The sequence below is a fragment of the Drosophila obscura genome, unplaced genomic scaffold (genome assembly GCF_018151105.1).
Source record: "Drosophila obscura isolate BZ-5 IFL unplaced genomic scaffold, ASM1815110v1 contig_1, whole genome shotgun sequence".
Lineage (NCBI taxonomy): Eukaryota > Metazoa > Arthropoda > Insecta > Diptera > Drosophilidae > Drosophila > Drosophila obscura.
Window position 1 is genome coordinate 3474775 of NW_024542679.1, and position 21893 is coordinate 3496667.

General features: G+C 45.4%; 1 protein-coding gene across 1 annotated transcript; it reads left to right on the forward strand.

The window, feature by feature from the left end:
- Nucleotides 1-15664: 15664 nt before the first annotated feature.
- On the forward strand, nucleotides 15665-18346 carry LOC111069508 (amidophosphoribosyltransferase). The gene is made up of 3 exons (XM_022359608.2): nucleotides 15665-15851; nucleotides 15917-16086; nucleotides 16814-18346. The coding sequence occupies exons 1-3, from the start codon at nucleotides 15806-15808 to the stop codon at nucleotides 18239-18241; spliced, it is 1644 nt and encodes a 547-aa protein (XP_022215300.2). The 5' UTR covers nucleotides 15665-15805; the 3' UTR covers nucleotides 18242-18346.
- The last annotated feature ends 3547 nt before the right edge of the window (nucleotides 18347-21893 follow it).

Below are 21893 nucleotides of genomic sequence, written 5' to 3' on the forward strand. Positions count from 1 at the left end.
GTGGCACATGCCAAAAATTATTCCGTGTTCAGTAAGCGATTATTTTTTCAGTTGAGCATTTCTGGCCTCGATTGTTTTCACTTCTGTGCGTGTGTTTGCTTTTTTGAAGCGTCGTCGCTGGCAGCTATTTATTGTTAAATGAAGCGATTTGTTTGTTGTCGTTATGCGTCGGAGCGTTAAAACATTTTCGCTTTATTTTTTCTACTCTCGGAAATTTGTTTTTGCATTGCCGCAGAACGTGGGGCTATACGGGGGGAGTACGAGCAGTGTTCTGGCAGTGTACGGGGTATAGCCTCAGGTTCAAGTGGTTGGGATTTTTTGGCACATCGTTTGGTGGATCAGGTGGTATGGCTGGCATCGGTGGTGTGTGGGGGTGACTGCGTTCTAAACGCTGCTGTGGATGTGTGAATTCCAAACAAGCGACGGCAGCTGTTGAACATCCAAGAAAAGAAAGAGAAAGGGAAATTTGTTAGAGAAATGCCAAAAAAAAATGTGTTGAGGTGGTTGGGAGGTTGTTTAAGGGAATTGTTAAATTTTGCTAGAACTAAAGAGTTATGAGAATCGCATGAAAGTTTACTTGACAAACATTAATCATACGGATAGACGTCCTTTGTTAATGCATTCCCACATCATTGACTTGATTCCACCTTGACATTCTTTTACCTAGAAAGCACAGGGAACCCACATCAAAGATCTCAGACATGCTAACTAAGCCCTTCAGCACTCGCATACCCGCACACTCGCATATGCCTCGTACGCAAATGCCACCGTGGGCGTTTGTCTCCGCCTAATCCGCTTTTAAAGTAAGTGAACAAAAAAAGTCGAAAAAAATAAAACCGAAAACCGGAAATCACAAGTCAAGTTGATGAACTGTCGCTCTGGCTACGTTGTCGTCCTCGTCTGAAATCGGGCAGACACACGGAGAGGAACGGAGGAACACACACACAAAAGACATGGATGGCACCTGCAAAAAAAAAGATGTGGAAAAAAAAAACCAAACTTTGCAGACACATTTACTAGGCCCCCAATCCCCATTGGTCTCCACCTTTCGCTGTTAGAGATTTACGCATTTATTTTGCATTTTTTATATGCCACACAAAACATGCGCTCAGATTTAAGGAAATATCACTGAAGAGACGGAGACGGAGACAGAGCCAGAAACCAAAAGGTTTCACAACGAGTTGAGTTGGTTAGAAACATTTTTCGGTTCGGTTGTCGATTTGCCTTGCGTTGACATGACAAAAGGCGCAGATCTGCATACATTTGCATGTCATTGGACGGGCAGGGCTGGGCAGGGAAGGGCAGGACAGGGAGGGGCAGGCTAGTGGAACGCATCATCAGGCAAGGACACCGAAATCCCCTTAAGACATTGGGGATTGGTCCAAAACATGCCGTTTGCCCACGTTAACAATATGTTAAGTTGCCTTAAGTCAGCCCCCAGCTTCAGTTACCAGTTCCCGGTTCCCGTTTCCCAGATCCAGCTCCAACCTCGGACGCAACGAGTTAATCGCTTAATGTCTCCCCCAGCCTTTGCCTTTCAGTCATTTGTCAGCTGTCTGTTCGGTGGGCTGCTGGAGTGGGGTTTTGGGTGGGATGGAAGCCAAGCCATAATTGCAATTTGTTTGAATTAACTGGTGAGATCTACGAGCAACGCAATTGACAGGCCGGGCCAGGCCTCCAAAGAGCAATAGTCACCACTTGAAATTCCCAAATTTATTGCCTTGCAAATTGCTTTCGTTCGGTCAGCACTCGAGGCTAATGTCCTCTCACTATCGAGTGACCAGAGCGACCTGCTCTGTCCACCCTCCCGAAAAGGTACAAGTAATAAATATCAAAAGCACCCTAGAGGCAAATATTTACTTTAAAATTGAAACCCCCAACCCCGTCCTGCCCTTTCTCCCACTGTTTGTTCAAGCTGCGTAAGTGCGTGAAAGGGTTGCCACGAATGTGGGAAAAAAAAGAATCCTTTAATGGCCTCGCTTTTTGATGTTTCCTGAGCCAAGGCGAGCAGAGCCGTGGGTGTTGGCAGGCACCCAGGCAATTGGCCAACTCCGCTCCCCTCTATCAACACACACATACACACGCACACACTCCACTTCCGACCATTCCTCTACTCGTTCGAGTATCTTAGCCTTTAGCCTTATTGATAGATAAAAACAGAAACGAACCTTACATTCTTTGCTGAAATTCAATTTGAAGCTATTTTCAGAATTTTTATTGCTTACTAAATTGTTTTTATAGGCTCTTCAAACAACTAGCAAAAGAGCATACCTCACCTCACCCCACCTCTTCTATACTCCAGCGGGGGGGCTGGCACTTTAATTTCTTTATTTCCACTGTCTGTTCTTTTCAGTTATTCTTTTTTTTCTACTGTTTCGGTTTCGGTTCGGTCTGTTGTATCTGCCTGCCACCATGGCTCTTCTAGCTGTGGCAATTGCCAGACCATAAAAATTAACAATTAACAGACCGCTGGAAATGAACAATTGCAAATCGCGGCTTACAAAATAGCCGTGGAAATGCCATGATATATGTAGAACTGGTAGAAAAAAAAATAGCGTGTTACAGTGGGGGGAAAATGGTGCAGAAAGTGAAAATATGGACTATGGAATACTCTGCTTACAGAAGGCACAGCACTGACTAAATGGATATCGAAGCTTTAAGAGCGTGGAAATTGTGGATTTCAAAAATTTATATTTGCGCGCCTCTGAGGATCTTTGCTAATCCTGCTTAGACATTCTCATCTTGTTCTACTTCTCCCACCTTTTCATAGAGCTAATCTACCCTTTCACAGTACTCTATGTAGAGCATAATTATGAGACGGAAGACTGCCAGCGTTGCCGGCGTTGTCGACCAGTGGACAGCACACCGACAAAAAGGGTTATGAATGTGAAATTGTCATGCAAGAATTAGCCATGTTCTATGTTCTGGCCACGTTACGAGTATTTCGTTACATTTTATATTTATTTTTTCTTCCATTTTCCCTTTCTTTTAGTTGTTGTTTGTTTGTTCTTATTTGCCTTTTCGTTGGTTTTGTGGCTAACCGTCACGTCAGGGGGTTTTTTATGGCTCCATTCGGAATGGAATGTCGGCAATTATTTCCGAAATGCTGGAAAAACATTGCTAAATGTTTGCCTGACGCTCAGGAAACGTAAACATTTAGTGTAGTCGGTGTAGGTGCTCCTGATTTTCCCTATCCGCCATCCCCATTCCCATCCACTATTCCCTATTCTGGAGAGAGGGCTGGGTCTCACTCCTTCGCCTCATATGCATTCATAACTAACACGATGGAAAATGCATTTTAATGTGCGCAAAAATCCAATTTAAATTCAGAGCATTTTCCCTTCTCGCTTGCAGCTTCACAGACGCAGCATGCAATCACAAAATTAGTTGACGACGAGATAAGAATTTTAGTGCTCACAAATACAGAGACACACACACACATCTATACATGCATATATACTGGTCTGGCCCAAGTAGTATAATGCGTATAAATCAACGAAATATATGGAAGTTTTTGGGATGAGAAAGCAGCAAGAGCAGCACCAGCAGCTGCAAACAAATTCCAAATAATTCCTGTGAGCGACGTGGAAAATTCATTTGACAAAATGCACAAAAAAGCAATTTCAAGCTGCAGACAAATTGAAAATATGTATATGTAAGGAGCAGGTGGGTGGGAACAAGTGCGGCTAGTGGTGGGACGGTGGTTTGAGGGTGTGGATGGTTCGTAGGGGCGTGGTACTGCAGTGACAGTTGAGTAAATAAATATACATAGCCCCACACATACACACACACAAACACATACAAGCACACAGAGGAGACCGACTCTACTCGTCTATGTACGAAGATGCAGCCACCACCTAAAAGTATGCTACGAAAATAGTCGAAGCTGCTGCTGCGCTGCTTCTTCCGCTGCCACTTCTGCCCTCCCTCCCACCCACAACCGTATGTGAGTGGCGCCTACAATTGTGTGTCTGTAGATGTGTTTGCCTGAGCTTTTCTGCTGTGTGCCATTGTGTGTGTGTTGCGCTTTGCCATTCGCGCGTTGAAAATAGGAGGAGCTGAGAAAAACTTTCCATGCGCAGTTCAAAGTGCAAAAAAAACAGATAAAAATTGGCGAAAAATGTATGGGCAAAATGCCTTAAAAATATTTTAAAATTTGTACCAAAAATTGTTTAATACTTTGTATTTAATTTATATGTATATCCAGCGGAAAATCTTTTCCTTCTCTCTAACTAAGAACTCATGATAATAGATGAGCTCTTCCCTTGTTCTGCAAACCAAAAACTACAAAACTTCATGTATTTTTAGAGGATTTTTTGGATACCTCATTTAATATGTGTACAACTTTTTTCCAACATCAAATTTAAAGCTGTTTCATCCTATGTGAAATTCGGCGAACCCTTTCTTTGTTTAGTCAACCTTTTTTCCATCTAATGTGGAAAAGGCGGATCGCTTTGCTTGTCATTTGGTTGGGTTTCCCTCGTCCTCCTCCTCCTCCTTGGGGCACGGCAACCCCCATGGCATAATAGTCAAGTTCTCGTAGAACATGTAACCAAGTTTGGGTTGTCGCTTGGCTAGCACTTCCCGCTGTGATATATATCTCTGACTATTAGCACAGCAGTCAGGCGGCTGTGGCTGTGGGCCAGCGGCAGCAGCATTCGAAGGCCCAACAGGCCGTTTAGCGCCATCAAACAATTCCCGCTGGCTCAGCGGCATTCACGCGTGCGCAAACGGGTTCCACAGGCATCAGAGATGAGAGATGCCAGAGGAGCCTGAGGATCTCGAATGGATGGCAGCTGAGAGGAGCGAGCACCCAACCAACAACAATCAGTCGATTGTCACAGATATTTGTCATGTTTCTGTGGCTGAACTGAAACTGAACTTTCCCTGCTGTTCTCGCTTGGCGTACGGCCCCGAACGAAGCGACCGACGTTCCTTGGCTACAACGTTGTAAAAATGTCAATTGCATTTTCTACCTTTTTCCACCTTTTTCGTTTATTTTGTCGCATTTTTTTCCATTGGGTTTTTCAGTGGTTTTCTGGTTTGTGCCAGTGGCCCCATGTTCATCGATCGGATTTCATGTAATTACATTGTTTTCTGATTCATAATTAATTTGATCGGCTCTCCGGCCTGCCCGGCTGCCCGTCCTTGCATTTTTCTGAGCACTCGAGCACTGATTTTTACATGAGCTGCGGTATGGAGGGCAGGCGACGGGCAGAAGCAGCAGGCATCAAGCAGCAAAGCATCTGTGGCAGACCCAATCGAACATTGATAGTTACTGAGTGATGATTTAATGAGGCAAACGTGGCATGTTGTGAATGAAATCAATTTTGTGTATGTGCAGAATGGCAAAAACAATGCCACCACATGATGAAAACATCTCCAAGGGGCATGGGCCCAGCAAACGCAGCATCAGAGACATTGAGACAGAGAGACATTGCTACGAGCATCGTATCATCGTATCGTATCGGAGTTGTGTGCTGTTGGGTGTTGTAATGAGAGACTTATGAATCAGTGCAATGTTGATTGAGGCCCGGCTCTGTGGCAAGTGCAGCTGGCGATGCCGATGCCGATGCGTTTTCCTTATTAGCAGATCTCGATGGATATTAACTACGAGCCACGGAAAGCGCTCCAGTTATGTTTGGAAATTCTTCTCTACTAATTAAAAGTACACCATGGAGTGTATGGAGTACACCCCAAGATGAAATGGCAGACTGCAGCATAATATATTCATAATATTTTTCAAATTTTTAGATTTCCATCTTAGATTCCACCGCTAACGCACGACTTGTGATTGACAAATTAATGCGGATCACAAATCAACACCTCAACAAGTTTATCATATCAAAAAAAAAAGGCACAAGCGGAGGAAGACCCTCAAAAGTGAAACCCTCCTTTTCAGAGCAGAAAGCCACAACCCCTGGAAAAACAAAAATTAATTAAAAACATCAACAGAACGCGTCGAGATTTACAAATGTCGTTCCTCTGGCGTTCCTCTGGCTCCGGTTGGAATTAGTTGGGATGATTTCCATGCCCACCGATGCGGCTGGGGGGAATGGGTTATGGGTTCTGTGTGCGGGCTTAACTCTTGTCTCTCTTGTGGGTGTCACACCTTGCCGCTGTTGATGGCTTGATAAACGATGGCCCACAGCCCAGAGCCAACAGCCAACAGCCGCAGCAGCCGCAAAACGAAGCCATTCATTCATGGTTCACGAAACCGTGAACCAGGGCTCTAATCAGCAACCCTTTTGTGCAAGAGGGCGCCCTGAAATTGGGTTGGTTTTCCAGTTCTTTTTTTTTTTTTTTTTTTTTTTTTGTTGATATGCAGATTCGGGGCGAACATCACGATGATGATGTCATTCGGTGGCTGACAAAACGCTTGACTGATTACACTTGTATCTGTTTGTGTCCTGGGCTCAATATGCTGAAGGATTTTAAATTGTTGTGGACTCCCCTGATCCCTGACTGTCGCCTGCTCTCTCTCGCTGCTTGCCGCTTAGATTGTGTGATAAATTTGGTTTATTGAAAGGCGTCAGTGCGTGAAATGATGTGTGTCAATTGCATGAATGTGCCCAGCCCCTGCCCCGTCAAACGACTGCTCCTCCATCCCGTCTGGGTTGCCTCGGGCTTTGTGTTGTGCGGAGTTGACAGCGATTATGCAAATCGTTTGAGCCGGAGATAGAGCTGCATTAATTTCTGTGTGGTTTTGCCTTTGTCCAGGTCTTAAGCTCTACCTCTAAACTCGTGGGATACTCGAGCAACTTAAAGTTTTTCTCATTCTTTGCCAAAAAGAAAAGGAAAAGCGCAAAACTATGTGCATGAAAATTTGCATTGTTGCAAAATGCTTTCCTTTGGCTGCAAAATTTTCAATTTATATGCTAAGCAAAACGCGCCCAAAAAGCGGCGAACAAATTTCCTTTGCAGTTTTAATAAGCAATTAAAAGTTAATCGCTGATGGAGTGCATCCTCCATCCCCCCTTACATTCCCAATCCCATATCTTAATTGCTCTTTAAATCACCCACATATGTGCCCAAAATTACCACTGCTAACAGCATTTAATATATTGTTTCCATTTGTCGTGTGCCCCAGAAAATCAACCGCAAATTGCCCAACAAATTGTTCAAATTGTTTAAAACTGCATCGTGTGTCCGGCTTGTCGGACTGTCGGCCTGTGGGCCTGTCGACTTTCATCACTTCATATATCTAAAAGCACCACCTCAACGCCTCATTGCACACCCCGATCGACTGACCCTCTGACCACTGCCCGAGGGGTGCATTCTAATGTGTGTCCACTGGCCAGTGACCATCGATACTCGTACTCCCCCCGATACCCAGGTCAATGCGACTCATTAAAATAATTGATACGCTTGTTCGAACAACGCCCTTACACCAATTTAATTGATAGCTGTCTGTTGTTCGTTGTCCGCTGTCCATTCATAGAGGGTGGTGTGTGTGTGTGTGTGTGTGCGTGATTTCATTTTATTGGTCCCCCGTTTTGTCCCTCTTAATTAGTTAATAGATTTTGCCTTTCTCTTTTCCATTATGATTTTTCTGTCGGGGGGAGGGGCGGTGTTTCTCTAAAATTCCTTCGAGGGTTGGTAGTGATTGTGGTTTATGGACGCTCGTAAAATGCTTGCCAAATTTGTTGACAAGTCAGCAATTAATTGCCAGATAAATGGGATAACAGAGAGTTGTCTTATGGCAGAGGACTTGCACTGACAAGTGTCGACTTATGGATGCACTTGCAGAAAAGAGATTTTCTATGTACGAATTGGAGATAGTATAGGAAGGATATATGCAGTACAAGTTAACTCATCAGGTACGACAAATATGTGGAAAAGGTAAGTAAAGGTGGTACATATTCTACAGGGTTTTCAATGAGTTAAAGAACTTTGGTACTGGTATGGGAGAAGTTAAGTTTTTTCTTCGTTTCTTCTTTCCTCTCCATACAAAATGCAAGACTCATCCATAATACCCTTTCGACTACTCTCGCTGGATAAATCTTTGATAATTTCTGGTCGCCAGTAAGTAATTTCGGTTTAATGTCGGCTCCACTGAGGCGGAGCCATAAAACTTTTTCTAGCTCTGCTTTTTAATCTGGCTCCTGCTGAGAGGAGAGAATTTTCTCTGTGCCTTTCCGCTTATCAGTTGCGTGTAATTGTCGTATAGAAATTAACAAGAGCTGAAACAAAATGGCGCTGGAAACGATAGCAAGGAAAATCGCAGGGGGAGGCATGGGGATTGGAGAGGCTGGGATGCTGAGATGCGCTCAAGTGGCGAGATAAAAGAGCACTCGACTTGAGTTAATGACTTCCATGCGCCGTTGGGGGCGACTTAAGACGCCATCTTTATAACAATTGTCCTTTGCTTTGTGAGCTCTGAGCTCACAGCTCACAGCTCTCAGCTCTTATCCTGCCTTCCTTTTTGGGGTCCTGCTGTCCATGTTGGCAAGTGAGCGTGGCAAATGTTTTAATGGCGAACGTCGCGACACTCGAGTGCAGTCCTTCCTTGCTGCTCGACAAACCAGAGGCTGAGAGCTGACTGCCATAAGAATATATAAGGATTCGGGCTGAGGATAACGCAAGGAGCAGACATCCTGCCGTGGAGCACCATTAGGGCTTTGATTTCGTTTGCTAATGAAATCACGTCCAGCTTCCATTCCGGCCACGCCCTGAATATATATTTGTGTTGGATATTTCTCCATTTTTTCCAAATATATTTCAATTTGAATTTTAATTGCACACAAATATGCTTTTGCCTCATGTCCTTTCTTCTCTTGCACACGACGGGCAGGAAACCCATCAATCATGATCGATCAGCGGGGATTTGCCTGATGATGATTGTGCCTCACAAATCCTCAGGCATGCCGCATGATAAATGCCCTTTTAAATGCATTCCAATGCGGGACAAGTCCCCAAAAAGCGAGCTATGGAAAGGAGTGAGCCTGGGCCGTGTCTCGTCTGAGAGGCATATCAAATGGTCTGTCATGTCTCATGTGTGTCCTGCATGTCCTGTAAGGGTCTTTGTGAGCACTCCACAGCTCCACAACTTGCAAATATTATTTGCATTTCCAACTTTTGTTGATGACATTTTTCATGAAAATTTTAATGTGTTTTTGTACTTTTTTTTTGTACTCTGCTTCTGGTTTCTGCTTAGGATTTTTCATACCATACCTGGCATTCACATTCACACTTTGGGATATTAATATATGCAGGGCCTGGCTTTTAACACACTCCTCTAAAGAGCGTGGGCAAAAGCTGGCTGAATGTGTGGTGTGGGAGGGGCCTCAAAACTTTTTCCATGTGAGGATGCGTTTTGTAATGAAAGTTGTGCCGCTGCTGCTGCTGCTGGAAACATTTTCAATATTCATGTGCCGCTCGCTGTGTGTTTATGTAGGTGTGTGTGGCTGTGCGGGGAGATGTAAATGTGGCTGTGAAACTTTTAACATTTGTATGAATATAATTTAGAATAAATTTCATAAAAATATTTGCCCGAACTGCGTCCAGTTTTGAAGCGAAAATACCAGGAAAAAAACCAAACCAAATACATTAAAATTCCATTAAAAACAGGCGACAGTCCACTTTACACATATGAACAAAAAGGATGCGATGCCAAGTCCTTGGCATTTACTCTTAAAATCCTAAGCAGAACTTCGTTTCCCTTCCTGGTGTCAGTCGCATTTGTCGGTCGTGCTTCTCTTCTTGGTCCTTGTCCCAATTATTGTATAAATTAACGTCACAAACAAATGTTACGAAAAGTCGCCAATGAAGTGGAATGATGCGTCGCGTCCAACCCTCCAACCGCTTTGGTCTATGGCGGTGCCTCACCCTCTTAACCGCAAATGTGCCTAATTTTTCGTTGTTATCCTTTGTTAGTGCCATCCTTGGTCTTGTCCATTCGACTGACTGCCAGTCTCCTAATAATGCGTAAAATTTAATGCACCATTCCGAAGCGAAGGTTTTGCTCTCTCCTCAATCGCGACAGCGACAAGTGATTCCCAGATTTACGACTGCTTTGGTCTGTTTTTCGGGGTTGGTTTGGTGTCCTTTTTGTTGTGCTAATGTTTGGCGTTTTTATGGCATGCAGCAAATTTGATTTATTGGCAGAACTTAAGCGTTGAGTTGTTCGAAAAGTTGTGAAAAGTTTCTGGAGAGGAGTTGGAGTTTGAGTTCATCATATAATTGATGCGATTTGCGGTTCATAAAGTGCAATTGCCTGTAAAGTTGACAAAAGTAAAAAAAAGACAAATGTTCTCACCCATATGGGTAGATATTTCTTGGCCCCTACCCATCCCAAACTGACCTCAAAAGATGATCTATTAACAGCAGTTAAATGTATGCCTAAACTAGATCAGATCTCCCTTCTCCTAGTTGCAAAATGCTGAACCGTTTCTGTTCTTTCAAGATACCTTTTCTCATTTCCCATGCCAGACACAGCAACAGCCGCAGCCAGAGCCACAGACGACTCTGACGACGACGACGACGAGTCGCCCTCATTAGGTGACCCAAAGTGTCCGAAAACTATGCAATTTACATGCACAGAAGCCCCTCCGCGATAGAACCCACGAAACCCAATAGACCATGGAAGATAACAGCGGAACAGAGGCCGCCAGACACCACAGACACCGTACCAGAGACACCACTAGACACTGGCGACCAAAAACGAGTCCCAGGTAAGAAGAGGCAGGGCCAAATGGCGAGCGAATTATGTTGTATGAGTGTGGGGGGAGCGGGCTAAAGTCCGAGAGATCGTTGCGGGGCGATACATAAAATTTGAATGCGTTTTGCATACATTAACCCACTGTAGTCGTAGTCGTAGCCCCTAGGGGTGACCATTGGGTATCGTCTCCACGACTCTAGAGGTAACGGTCATCGGTGGGACGGCGACCAGAAAATGTGTTTATTAAATTTTATGATTATTGGCCTGCAATTGAGCTGCTCGCCTTGGGAATGTGTCGCTGTATCGTTCCCAGTTCGCAGTTCCCTGGTTCCGGACTGCGTTTCGTTTGTGAAATTGAAATTTTATGCGCACAAGACCCATTCCAATCCATTCCATCAAAGAATGGGATGGAATTGTCTAGAAATGGGCTGAAATTCTCACGCGTAACTGGAGCATTTGGTGGCTGTATCGGTATCTGTGTCTGTATCTGTACGAGTATCTCCCCATTGGAGTCGCTTACCATTTGTGTTGCTAATTCAATTTACGTTTCTGAAATGTTAATTAACTGGAGAGGTTCTCTGTGCTCTGCACGGTGCTGACTTTGGGGTTTCTCCTTTTGGCTGTTATTTTTTGGGTGTTTTCTTTGGGGCTTACACATGTTCTGGTCTTGTTTTGTATCTGCCTAAAGTGCCACAAATTGAAAGTCATTAAGATGTTATGGGGGAGACCCATACCGGGGCACGTTCTCACACAACACAAAGAGAGGGGGAGAGACGCTCTGACATACATCAATCAGTGGATGGATGGATGGCTGGCTGGCTAGTTGGCAATCTCTCATTACGAATGCACAAGTTGACTTTAAAGTTGAAACAGATTGTGTTGGTCTAGTTCTTAAAGATCCAGCGGAGGAGACATCTGCAGCTCGGTGTGGCCTCACCTATTGGAAAACTAATTAGAGGCAAAACTCAGTGACGGGGCGTGGTGGTGGTGGTGGTGGTGGTGGCTGTGGGTACACATCGGTGGACAATTTCAACGTTCTTCAAATTGGCAACTAAGTAAACTTGAAGGCTGACTACGGAGAGCAGGTCCGGTACGGTACACGCCCATTTGTCAGAGGAAGAGGCAGGGGGGGGGGGGGCTTTGTTGTGGCTGCTTCGTTATGCAAATTTGTGTTAGAGAGGACAAAAAAAAACAGAAGTAACGACGACAAAACAAAAGACAGAAATGAAAATTTTGAGCTATATAGTAAATATAGCATTGTATATATATGAAGCAAATGCAAATTGTATATAAAGAAATGCCCAAAAAAGACAAATAACAGAACAAATTTAAGCGAACGTCGCGGATTTCTTCATCTTTGTTTTTTTCTCCGTCTCCGTGTTCTCTTTTTGGAATAAATAATAAACGTAAACGAATTAAAAACGTTGCCCAAACGAACTGTGGTCCTCGGTTTCCAGTTGCCAGTTGGAATGGGTATGGGGATGGAAGGAGCTCAAGGAGCTGTCCGCTTTTCGATATCTCTTGGTAGTTCCTTTTGGATTGGGGCTGTGGCTGTGGCTGTGGCTATGGATGGCACTGTCACTGTCCTTTGGTTTTTGTTTACTTAAAACCAAGTTGATGCGGCTTTCAATTAGTTTTAATTGAAATTCCGATTTGCTCAAGTAAAAGCAATTTGATTTTTGTCTTTAATTAAAGTTTTACCAACCATTGAATGGAGGATTTTTGAGATGGGAAAATTGTGATTAAGTTGATCGGAGAATTAAGTTTTGAGAGGATTAAGTATTTAATGTGTGGATTTATCAGCTCGCCAATGCAGCAGATCCTTGTACATAGTTTAATGCTAAGAACTTCCTTGGGTCTACTCTTCCCAAGCTTCGAGAGAGAAACACTGCAACAGTGTATTTCTTCTTCTATAAAAATGCCACTTTCTTTTCAGTTTGATTGAGTTATTTCCAAGTTATTCGAAAGCCTGGCCAACAAACCAGTTGCCTGCCATATCTATCCATAGATATAAATACATATATGTACATATCTACGGGATATTGGCGCCCATCCTTCAGCTGGCATTAAAAGAACATTTTATTCAATTGCGGCCAACGGACGAAAACAAATAAAATGTATTTTTTCTGTATTTTTTGGTCACTTTGCGGATAGAGAAGAGAATAAAATAAAATGAAATGATGCGTTGAGAGCCGAAGCCCGCAGCTACTTTTCCTCCCAAAAAAAAATAAGCAGAACGGGGCGGGGTTCGGGTTCGGGCCATGTGTGTGGTTGGCCAAAGGATGGACAGTAAAGTGGCGCTGCGAGGGTGGTGGGTGCTGCATCAGTGGGTGGGGGTTGGGATAACGTTTTTGGTTCAATAGACAACGCACACACACACACACACTCGCACATTCGCAGAGGTCCTGGGGTCCGGGGCCATTTGATGATTTTTGCGTCACCGTTGGTCAAAATCATTTCGAGCGCAAGCAACTGGAAACTGTATAAAAATAATGAAATGAGAGAGGCAGAGATGTTGAAAAGACAGTAGAGAGAGAGAGAGATAGAGAGAGAGAGAAAATGCGGGAAAGGGAACAAGACAGATAGGGATAGAAAAAGAAAAAGAGAGAGCGAGAGCGAGACGAAACCAACTTGAAATAAATGGTCAAAAGAAATAAACAGTCCCATAAAGAATAATCATTCAGAATTCTGCTGAATTATGCATGAGGCAGACGGTCCGTGGTCCATGGTCCATGGTCCAGCAGCAGCAGCAGCATACTGGACGCCACTCCACAAGGAGGCAAGAAGCAGCCGCTCCATCAGCAGGGGGTGTGGCACTCACATATGCGAAAAACCTCCTACCATTCCGCATCTCCTCCGCCAACCTGCTCTCTCACTCCTATGAGAAGCATCATTTTCCTCTTTATTATCTGTTTGTTTAGTTGGGTGTACGGGCAGTATGGGTGTGTGCCGGATTTTTATCAGCCTTCTAAGCAGTTAGCAGTTAGAGCAGAATTCTACTTTCGATACCCAGGTATTTCAGGGGTGTATTGTTTTCCTGGATGCATTTACCATACATAAAGTATATGGTCATACCTGACTGTCTTTCAGCTATAAATCAACTTGATCGGATAATGATTAAAGCCAAAATGATAGCTATCTCTTTTAGTCAAATTTTACAAAGAATTTCTTAATATACTTCCCCCAGTAGAGGGCATCCTTCAGTCTAAATCCCTACTGTAGCTCTCCTTTTTGTTTTGGTTTTTTTTTTGGGAGGTGGATAAAAGGAGTTTTGGCGCTGGAGTTTGTATCTCCCGCGGAGCTGGACCTGGTGCCCCCCGCCTCCGACTGTTTGGTGGCGCTTGCCAAAAGTCAACCAACATTCGCATAATTTTCGATAAAGCTTTTCGCCAAATGAAATTCAAGTGGTTACACATGTCCCTGGCCCGGCCCCAAACCGCCGCCGCCTCGGGCAGCGATTTTCTCTATTCGCTTGGTCATTTTTCTTGGACAACCCCCCACGAAATACTCACTCTACTTCTGGCTCTGATTCTGGCTCATGCCTCAGTCATTCTCATTTCCACATTACGAGCACGAGTCCGAGTCCGAGTGCGAGTCTATGCCGCATCTGATTATCTCTGTTTTTGGTTGTTTGTTTGCTTAGTTCCCTTGTTGTTTATTCCTGATAATAAAAGGTAATGAAACAAACCTATATAGAAATCTATGCGGGCTATCTACTCACACAATCCCCATGAAAGTGAACCCATATCATAGCTTTCATATTTTCCACGGCAATTGCAAAATTTTCCTAACTCTAGCTCAGACCTTTTACAATACAATACCATCATAAATAAGGCGGTGATTTTTCTGGATGCCTCAGTTCGGTTCCACACTGGATCGGACGCTCTATATAGAGTGCAAAATTATCAGATTGATAGACCGCAACAGACGCTTATGTCTGCGGTCGAGTCGATTGCATCAGATCCGAATCGAAATCGTAATCGAAAATCTGTTGATCCCCACTAAAGTTCCAAGCTCTCAACTTTTCCAAGCCCATAAACACGTTGTTTATAAATATGTAGTGCATTGTATGTATTGTACGTGGAGAGGAACGACTATACTATTATTAGAACATTGATAGAGTCACTCAGTTGGCGACTGCAATTGGAAATTGTGATTAACGTGATCGTGCGATCGTGTGATCCAGCGATCCATCCATCCATTGGATCGATCAACCCTCGGTCCACTCCATTGGGGGTAGCGATAGCGTAGTCCCATTTAAATTGCAAAAGAAAAACATACGTAGGTACATTAATCTGTTATTGTTTACGTGAAATATACTCGCACTCGCACTCGTATTCGTGCTCGTATGTGGAAAAATCTTTCTAAAATGCGTCAATGAACGCATTTTCTTCTTGGCCATTGCTGATAAGCAACAAACATTTTACATAAATAAAGCATAGAAAGATAGATACACTTACATAATGTACATCCAGACAGCACTCTGTCTCCAAGGGGGGGGACTTCAACTTTGATCTGGACGTGCATGTGCCGATTCAGCGATTTCGGTAGACCCCTGGCACCTGATAAGCGCCTCCAGTCGGTCTGATTATAGCGATTAAGTGACTCGTGATCAATCCCCGAATAGATGCTTTGCCAAGCAAATAATTTTTAGATTCTGCTAAGGCTAGACAACAAGACATCAAGCGGTCATTGAATCATCAGAGAAACGTGAGTATAATTCGTGTTTATTTGGCACATTTCGAGTGTATTCGCACCGTATCGAATTCGGTATTCGTCGGTGAAGAATGCGTATCTGGCATGTGGTTCTTGCCGCATCGATTGCATTCCCAGCAGCAGCAGCAGTGGCTCGCCTCCCTCCCCCAGCAATTTCCATCGTTGCGACGACTGATAAGTGTATCAGCTGACTGGGGTACATACGTTCGTGCATCTGTACGTGTATCTGTATCTGTAAGTATGATGAACGGAGGTTTAATTAGGCGCGGCTGTAACATGAACATTCATAATTCCACTGGCATTCAATCAATGCAGTCGTGAATAAACCCCGAGTGATCCCCCATCGATCGATCGAGTGTCTCAATTCTCAGTAAAAATAATAATACACAACAAAAAACCGAATAATTAATCTAAAAATAAAGTCCAAACATGGCGCAAAGTGATGATATAAATTGCTGTGCCAATTTGAAGAAAGGTAAGCATTTAAATCTATTTATAAATGCTCGATGCAAAGGTTAATTATTGTGTTATTTCTCATAGATGAAAGCTGCTGTCAAGTGGCAAAGCAAAAGCCTGTAAAGACTCAATCTGCAAAGATGTTTCCCGACAAGATCTACAAATCCGTGCAGGCCAAGGGTGTGGATGCCACGGGCATGACCTGCGAGTGTGGAGTGTTTGGTGCCATCGCCTGCGGGGTTTATCCAACACAGGTGCGGACAAAACTTCTCTTGTGATTGTTTTTCCCAATCTATTACTGTATTAAAAGTGCTCTAGAATAATCTGTAGTCAGAGAATGCAAGTAATCCTCAGCCGCGAGAGATCGCTATCAGTTCAGAGACATAAATTCGATTATCAAAGACAATTCTTAGTTAATGAAAGCCACAATCCACGATCAACGATCCACTATCCACACCTTAGTTTTCGATTTCACCCATGATGATTTATGGATCACCTAAGATCACAATCTCCGCTGTCATATGCAGATCTCATGTTACAAATAGCGCCAGACGCCTGTATGTAAATGTCTTGCAAGTAGGTCAATAGTGAGCCTGCTTCTCCGCCTCCGCCTCCCTCTGCCACTCCATTCTCGGATTTGCCCTGAAATCTGAATCGGAGTCTCTAACGAGGCTATGGCGAACGCCTAGTGTCTGTAGATGACGTCAATGAAATCGCATCCACGCGTTTTGTTGCGGTTTTAATCAGTTGCCGATGTCGATGTCATCGTCATAATCATCAACATAGCTGTTGTTGTTGCTGTTGTTGTTGTTGCTGTTCATGGTAAACAAATGGAAAATAACAGGAACATAAGAACACACACACACACAATCGGGAACGGGGATCACATTATCGGTTATTCTCCCTCCCGATCGATCATCCATCGATCAACGATCGTTTGCTTAATTCTGTATTCTGGATTTTTCCTGTATTTATTTTCAGCTGGATATTGCACAGATGATCTGCCTGGGACTGGTGGCCCTGCAGCATCGCGGCCAGGAGTCGGCGGGCATTGTGACGAGTCAGGGAAAACTGACCAAGAACTTCACCGTACACAAGGGCATGGGCATGATCAATAATCTCTTCAACGATGAGGCGATCCGTAAGCTGAAGGGAAACCTGGGCATCGGCCACACCCGCTACTCCACCAGCGCCGCCTCGGAGGTGGTCAACTGTCAGCCCTTTGTGGTGCACACGGCGCACGGCGCCCTGGCCATTGCCCACAACGGGGAGCTCGTCAACTGCGAGTCCCTGCGCAGGGAGGTCCTTGAGCGGGGCGTTGGCCTGTCCACACACAGCGACAGCGAGCTGATCGCCCAGTCCCTGTGCTGTGCCCCCGAGGATGTGTCCGAGCACGATGGCCCCAATTGGCCCGCCCGCATCCGCCACTTCATGACCCTGGCCCCGCTCTCCTACTCCCTGGTGGTGATGCACAAGGACAAGATCTACGCGGTGCGCGATTCGTATGGCAATCGACCGCTGTGTTTGGGCAAGATCGTGCCCGTGGATGCGGGACATGCGAACATCGAGGATAAGCTGGCCGAGGGCTGGGTGGTGTCGAGCGAAAGCTGTGGCTTCCTCTCCATCGGAGCACGCTATGTGCGCGAGGTGGAGCCCGGCGAGATCATCGAGCTCTCGCGGAACGGCTACCGCACTGTGGACATCGTGGAGCGGCCCGACTACAAGCGCATGGCCTTCTGCATCTTCGAGTACGTGTACTTTGCCCGCAGCGATTCCATGTTCGAGGGCCAAATGGTTTACTCCGCCCGCCTGCAGTGCGGCCGCCAGTTGGCTCGGGAATCACCGGTGGACGCGGATTTGGTCAGCTCTGTGCCCGAGTCGGGCACGGCGGCGGCCCATGGCTATGCCCGAGAGTCGGGTCTGCCCTTTGGCGAGGTGCTCTGTAAGAACCGCTACGTGGGACGCACCTTCATTCAGCCATCCAACAGATTGCGGCAGCTGGGAGTCGCCAAGAAGTTTGGAGCCCTCGCCCAGAATGTGGAGGGAAAGCGCATCACGCTCGTGGATGACTCCATTGTGAGGGGCAACACCATTGGACCCATCATCAAGCTGCTGCGCGATGCGGGGGCCACGGAGGTGCACATCCGCATCGCCAGTCCCCCGCTGCAGTATCCCTGCTACATGGGCATCAACATACCCACAAGGGAGGAGCTGATCGCCAACAAACTGAGCCCCGATCAGCTGGCGGATCATGTAGGCGCCGACAGTCTGGCGTATCTCAGCGTTGAGGGACTCGTGCGGGCCGTTCAGATGAACAAGACCCATGTGAATCCCATCAAGGCGGGTTACTGCACGGCCTGTCTCACGGGCGAGTATCCCGGCGGACTGCCCGAAGAGCTTAGCTGGTAGATGGACACTCCCCACGTAGCCCTAATCATAGTTCTTAGCTCAAGTGTACATATTAATAAATATACGTTTAATTTTGGGTCTTACCCCACCCCACCCGCCACCAAAGAACACACACATTCTAAATGCTAATGGCGACCCATCAACGTCTGATTATTGCCAAAAACTGTCTAATGCCATAACTTCAATTCATTTCAATTTATATTTCCAAGCTCCTCTTTGTTTGCCATGGGTGAATGGGGGCACGGAAACGTCTCCCGGTTCCGGTTATAGCCAGGCAAGACTCTCCACGGATATGGCCCTCATATCATACAATATGGTAATCGTGTTTGCTTTTTTCGCCATGTCTCTGTCTCTCTTTCCGGCTGGTGCCTCCGCCCAGCCCAGTCACTGCTTCTCTCTCTTTGGTTTCTCCATTGGGGCGTTGCAATGTCTAAAGCGGGGCGTTTAGGGCGTTTAATCCTGCGGAAGATGTCCTTGCGGTTATACGGGGGAGTTGCTCTTCCGCTCCTCCTCCCTCTCGTATATAAGAAATTTTTCTTTCTTTTTTTTTTTTATGACTCGCCGGGTACTGGAGTCAACAATGTCATCATTATTCTTGAATATTGTGTTGTATTTTTGCAAACAATTTCGCTAAGCTGCGCGGCATTGGCGAAAGTATGGCAAGGGTGGCAGAGATGAGGGGGTGGTATTAGAGGATGGCATGGCTCGCAAGTGCCGAAGGAAGGGGCAGAGGCAGAGGCGAGGACATAAGAGAAGAAAATAATATGCGCCGTCATTGTAGCTCGCTTGATTAATTCTTTGTGTAGGGTATCCATGGAAGAGGAGCGGCATTCTGGTGGGTTAAAAGGAACTTTAGGGAGCAATTTCATACCCAAATGGTTATAGAAAGAGCTGATCGATGAAAGATATATATTTGGAAAGAAACTCTCTGAAGAAAGTGATCAAATGTGGAAGTATGAGAAGTTCCTCTGTTACCCGAATAAAAGTGGCAACTTCCTACAGATAGTTTTCCCTTCTTTCAGCAGTTTTTTTTCCTCCTCGTTGTAGCGCATCATCGTAGTCCCCATCAGCCCCAAACCACATTGAAATCTCTCCCATGACTCCAATCCCTGGAGCCCATTCCATGCCCCCATCCCGAAGTGGCTACATAAAAGAAACGACTTCTGGCAACATTGAAAACAGACGCTGGCACTTCTCTAACACACCATCGCCGCCTGTCGCTTGCCTTGCTGCCTGCTGCTTGCCGCCTCTTGCTACAAGGATATGAAAGAAGGACCAAGAAGGGTCCACGTCCACCCACCCATCCACACCCACACAACAGCTAAAAAAAATAGAAGAAATAATACTTATATAAGGAACAGTTTGCTTATGTGCGCCGTCGATCACAAGCACAAACACAGCCTGGGCACACTGCCACAGACAGTGACAACTAAGCAGCGTGCTACACTCCCCCTCCCACTGCCACTCCTACTCCACCACCAATCCAGGGCTCCATTCCGTTCGCTCGACTCTCCTCTCCTTCGTTGCGCCGCAAAACATGCTTTAAATTTTTTAATAACGCCAGGCTACAAGAGCGCTGACGCCCACGTCCGGACCCCGGGACTCTGCACTCCGGACCGGGGATCCGGCTTTCGTGCCCTGGCCCCGCCCTTGCCTACTGCCTGCTGCCACCCACACAAAGTCCTCTCTGCCGCTGCCGTCGTCATTTGCACAGAAGTTATGTAAATTAATGTTTACTTAAGTTCCCCATGTTATTCCTTCTTGGCATTTTTTTTTGTCTTTCGCCTTGCACTTTCCGAATGTTTCCTACTTCAAAAACAAAAGCAGACAGCGGCGGGTCCACCGATGGTGGGCTCAAGAGCTGAGGTGGGTTCTGTTCTGTCTCTGGTTCTGTGTTGAAGGTTACCGCCCGACAGTCCCAGCGCCAGCTACCAAATGAACGTATACAAAAAATTGCAATAAATTTGCGAGCCGCTTCTGCAATTTAATAAAAAGCATTCTGGGGTGGGGTGTGGCACAACAGACTAGAAGTAGAGATACGAAAGATGTAGGGGAGGAGAGTGAGGGAGGAAGGCATCATCATCATCCGGAGTATCAAGATTATTATTGAGTCAAATGGCTGAGTAAATATATGAGCCAAAATTATGGCAATGACATGCAAATGAAATGGCCAAGGATGATGGGGGGATGGGATGATTATGAAGCCATTATCCTGGCACTTTATTGAAATTGTCGCCAAAGAAATTTAATTTAAACATCACACACAGGAGAGACAGAGACCCCCACCCATCGAAGACAACATGGACATCCTTGACACTTGACACATGCAACAAGTGCGTCAGTGGCAGCCACACGAACAGACAAAAGGCAAACAAAGGGCTCAGACACCTTACACTTTTGCCATCTCCATGTCCTGCCACGTCCTGCTCCTTGACAGGCACGCAAAACGTGCCTGGCATGCAAGACATGGGCATGCGATGGCATGGCCCGAAGCGACAACGAATCAAATGTAATTTTCTGGCCAATAGAACACTTTGTGTGGGCTCTCGGTCCCTGAGCCACGAGCAACAGCAGCAGCAGCAGGTTGAATATCCTTCTTCAGTTCATTAGCAAATCAAACTTCCGTCTTGTACTGGAAGACATTCCCAGGCAGGCCGGCTGGCAGGCAGTCAGCAGCAAAAAGGGACATGGAATTTGCATTCCTTGAACCCCACTGAACTGACAAGAAAACTTCTTGTATGCTGGTAATTTGATTTAAGGGCTTTGGCTTGACCACATAGAACCCACAGCAACCATTTAAGTGGTCAACAGGGACCTCAACATATTGGTTAATAATTATCCAAAAGAACCCCAACTAAATCGGACTTTAAAGTGTGCTCTTCACAGTTAATTTTCCATTCCCCCAGAAAGAAATCTAATCAACTGGTCTCCGTCCTCACATTTCTGGTTAGCTTTGAAACTCTGAAATTTGCATAATATTTTTAGACAGCACCGAATAAAGTTTGGGGACTAGACGCCACAACATTTCCACAACTTTGCGTTAATTTTCTAAATATTTTCTAAAATTTTCAAATTGCATTTGGAGCACTGGAAACGTGGAGACGACGCTCTGACAATGATGCCGCAGGGCCAGTCCCAGGCAAAAGTTGCCGTGCTCCATGCCACTCAGTAATAACAACTGGTGAGAGGGAGTGAGGCGGCAGAGACCCCACCTTCTACCAGTTGAATTTTATAATTTAAAATTATGAACTAAAAATAATTTAATTTTAGTGGTTTGCACGCAGGTCCCCAACGAAGTAGTGTAGCTGATGGGTGGAATGGCTGGGGGGATGGCTGTGCAGGAAATTGAGTGCATTATACATATATATAATGTTGGTTATTGTACACTACAGCAAATACAACAAAAGCGCGTTGAGCTAATAAATATGCATGAAGAGTGTTGGAGTGTGTTTTGGGTCTGTGTGTGTGTGTGTGTGTGTGTGTGTGCACAAAAGAATGCAATTTCCCTCGTAGAAAAAAGGCTGCGGCGGATTGGGGCGGGTTTGTGGAGCCGCCTGCATTTGACATCGCGTGCTTTGTGGTGATTTTCCCGCTGCATTGGCCAATTCTGAAGAGGCAACAAAGATAATAACGATAATTAAAGCAAGCGGCA

What these genes read in the sequence shown, in the direction of transcription:
- LOC111069508 (XM_022359608.2), top strand. Translation starts at nt 15,806, where the DNA reads ATGGCGCAAAGTGATGATATAAATTGCTGTGCCAATTTGAAGAAAG. An exon ending in CTGTGCCAATTTGAAGAAAG is followed by an intron (nt 15,852 to 15,916) that starts GTAAGCATTTAA and finishes TATTTCTCATAG; the next exon opens with ATGAAAGCTGCTGTCAAGTG. An exon ending in GCGGGGTTTATCCAACACAG is followed by an intron (nt 16,087 to 16,813) that starts GTGCGGACAAAA and finishes ATTTATTTTCAG; the next exon opens with CTGGATATTGCACAGATGAT.